Below are 3,645 nucleotides of genomic sequence, written 5' to 3' on the forward strand. Positions count from 1 at the left end.
GTTTTTGATTTATTGTAGAGATGAGATCTCGCCAAGTTGCCCAGGCGGGTCTCAAACCCAAGGGCTCAGGCAATCCACTCACCTCAGCCTCCCGAAGCGCGGGATTAGAGGCTGAGTCACCGAGCTTGGCTAGGATTATTTTCAAATATGACAGCTAGTTGAGATTAAGATGCTTCAAAGCCCTTTGACCCAATAATTTGACTTCTAGGAATTTATCCCATAGGTATACTCACACACCTACAAAATAACATATTCACAGTTAGTCTTTGTATTGTCAGCAAAATTGGAAAAAGCCTCAATGTGTCAGTCAGGAACTGGCTATGTAGATTATGGTATATTCATATAATGGAATATTATGCAGTATAAGAAAAGAAATTAGGAAGTGCTTTAAGTACTGCTATGAATATATTAGTTATTGAAACAATGCGTTAAAAAATAAAGACGATAGCAGCTTGGCATAAACTGGGCATGTGTGTGTTTGGGCCAGGAGAGGGAGGAACTGTCTTGCTTCTGGGGAAATCCAACTGTAATAATGAAGCTACAACCTATAGACAGGAGGGGAGAGAAAAAGTCATTTGAGGGTTAACTCAAGAAGGAAAGTGCATAGGAACACTGAATGCAGGTCTCTTTGCCTGGAAGCTGATAGAAGACAGGAAATAATGCCACACCACTGAACGTATCATAAGCCTAAAAAAAAAAAAGCTCATACTCTTTGACCCAGATATGTGTGGGTCACCGCTATACTATTGAGGGAAAAAAAACAATGTACAGAACAATGTGTATAATATACCATTTGTATTCTGAAAAGGTAAATAATACCAACATGTATTTTATGCAAAAAATATCTCTAGAAGGATATAGAAGATATCAGTGACATCAGATCAGTGACATCTGGGAAGCAAAATTTCCTAGGAATTTACTCTGAGAAATAGTTGAACAAGTACACAAAACCATATATAGTAACCAGGTCTGGGCAGAGTGGCTCACTCCTGTAATCTCAGCACTTTGGGAGGCTGAAGTGAGAGAATTGTTGAGCTCAGTAGTTTGAGGCTAGCCAAGGCAACATAGGAAGGAGTGAGACCTTGTCTCTACATAAAAATAATAAAAATAGCCACTAGTGGTGGCACATGCTTTAGTCCCAGCTACTTGGTAGGCTGAGGCAGAACAATCACTTGAGCTTAGGAGGTCGAGCCACTGCACTCCAGCCTGGGCCACAGAGTGAAACAGTATATTAACATATATTCAATGATATTAAAAGCTGCTCATAAATGGAAAAGATGGGTTACCAAATAATATATTATGATCCCATTTTTTGTTAAGTTACATACATCTATAGGAGATATATAGATATACCACACTATTAATTGGTTATCTCTAATATTGGGATCTTTATTTTTTTTAAATTCTAATTAGTTTTTTAAATTGACACATAAGTATACATATTTATGGAGATGTACATAGTGATCAGATAAGGATACATATAATATATATTGATCAGATAAGGATAATTAGTATATTCATTATCTCAAACACATCATTTCTTTGTGTCGGGATATTTACTTCTTGATACTCTGTACCTTGTTTATCTTTTAAAGTCAGAAATACAATATTAAACAATACTCCAAATAACAGGGCATTTTCTTTTTGCCGCCCTCCTTACCCCCACAAACACAGGAACCTCACCCCTTATGATGTCACATGCTCAGACCACATCACCCTCCAGTCTCTCACCTCCTTCTGTCTAGGGAGCACGAGTCCAAGGACATTACTAGGAGGTTCCCTGGAGCACAGTCAGCCAGAGGCAGGAGAAACGAGGTCCCTAAAAACACCTCCATTATCAGACTCCACTGGATAAGGAGGGGGATACCTCTAGCTCCCCACCCCACAGAAGGTGGACGAGTGAGGGAGATTAAGCGTTTGCTCCATCCCACCACCATTTCTCCCATGGTGATTATCTAGGAGGAAGTTGGGGTAGAGACTAGAACAGGAAGGAGGGAGCTTATCCTTTAAATGTTACATGTCTTTTTGAGGAGAGCTAACGAAAAGTACTGCCTAATACTGATTATTACTAATAAGTAATACCTGTAAGTCTGTTACCTCTCAGGACAGGGACTCAAGAAATGGTGAGAGAGTGCTGTGTCGGTCTGGCTACTTTACGGTGTGCCTATGTTTGAGTGTTGTCAGGTAGACAGCACTGACAGGGGAGATGAACCTTGTCATCATAAGCCAGGGGCTACTTGGAGAGTGTATATACTGGCCCCCGGGGAGGACAAGATTTCCTGCTCCGCCCCGTCTGCGTCTCGGAGAAAGAGGCTCAGCCACCAAGTGTTCCTCGGCGGTGGGTGAGAGAAAGGCTTGGACTCCCTGGCGGAAGAAGGGACGAGAACCCTTTAGGGTGCCTGAGCAGCACAAATAAAGGCTCTGCCTGGCTCTGGTTTGGGGAATCTGCGTCTTAACGACTTTTCCTCCATTATAAATATTCTCCCCATTCAATTTGGAAACCCACCCTGAGTCTACAGATTCGGGAGCCCTGCTAAGCACAAACCCTGCGCACCAATAATACGCGCGCATCACACATTACGCGCGGAGAACACGCAGAAACACAGACACGCCGCACAGACAGACCCGGACCGGCGCTGGGATCCGAGGCAGGAAGCTGTTCCATATCCACGCGTCCCCTAAAACACCCGCGAGGACAAGGGAGGGTAAGGAGGGGCGGGTGTGCACACGGCCCCGCACTCAGACACGTGCACCAAGCAACACTCCGCGCCCACCTGCGTCCCCGGTTAAGTACGCACCTTGGACAGGCACCATCCCGAAGACCGACCTGCCCCAACGCCCTCCCAGACGGACGGCACGTTATCGCCCGAGCGCGGCGGACCCAAAGCCCCAAATCTAAAGGAAAAGGCATCACAGGCCAACGAGCGAGGAGAGGGGAGACGGGAGGTGCTCCCTGGGGAAGGGGACTCGGGAGCCCGCGAGAACGACAGCGGGAGTGGGCACGAGCCTGTCCCCGGCCCCTGTCCCACGAGCCTTACTGATCCTGGTGCTGCGGCTGGTGGCTGTGCGGCGTCTCTCTGCCCTGCGCTGCTGCCTCGCTGAGGTGGTGCCGGACGCCCCCGCCAAGGAGGGGGCTCCGGCTCAGGTGACCCCAGCCTCCCCGCCGGCCGTGACTGCCGGCCCGGCTCAGCGCATGCTGCAGAGCCTTCATGGAGCGCATGCCCCCGGCGCGCCGCCGGCTCTGCCCGAGCGCCCAGGGCGTCTGAGCGGCGGCAGGGAGGGAGGGCGGAGAAGTCGCGGGCGAGACACGGTGCGGGGGAGCGCTGTGATGGAGCGCGGAGCCCGGGAGCCCGGGAAGGGGCCCGGTGGGTGGGGTTGGGGCGGGAGGAGGGGCCAGCTCCTTTAAAGCTCGCGCCAGGGCTTGGTGCACCCATTTCCCCAGAGAGGCGATAGGTGAGGCGCGTGGGGCATAAAGGAGACCCTGGGCGGAGGTCTAGTGGGTGAGGAGAGAGGGCGGTGCCTGAGGGCTGAATGGACAGGGCCCACGACCAATCACCGAGGAAGTAAAGGTCTTGAGGCGGGGAAAGGACGAGATCGCCCAATGAGAGCAAGGGGTGGGCCCTACAAAAACCTGCGGGTGCTTCC

General features: G+C 49.5%; 1 protein-coding gene across 4 annotated transcripts in view; it reads right to left on the minus strand.

Moving 5' to 3' along the window:
* The window catches only part of GLS2 (glutaminase 2), a 15,515-nt gene extending 11,993 nt beyond the window's left edge, over nt 1-3,522 (minus strand). For 2 of the 4 annotated variants that reach the window (XM_008072555.1, XM_008072553.1), the window contains exon 1: nt 3,039-3,522. Coding sequence is in view for 3 of the 4 variants with exons in the window: in XM_008072553.1 (XP_008070744.1) it covers nt 3,039-3,220 (182 nt within the window). In the remaining variant the exon portion in view is untranslated. Of the gene's footprint in view, nt 1-2,798; nt 2,912-3,038 lie in introns of those variants that run through there. The other 2 variants (XM_008072554.1, XM_021706181.1) reach the window with 2 other exon arrangements.
* Between the last annotated feature and the right edge of the window lie 123 nt (nt 3,523-3,645).

Source organism: Carlito syrichta, unplaced genomic scaffold, assembly GCF_000164805.1.
Source record: "Carlito syrichta isolate Samal-C Ts95f unplaced genomic scaffold, Tarsius_syrichta-2.0.1 Scaffold315337, whole genome shotgun sequence".
Classification (NCBI taxonomy): Eukaryota; Metazoa; Chordata; class Mammalia; order Primates; family Tarsiidae; genus Carlito; species Carlito syrichta.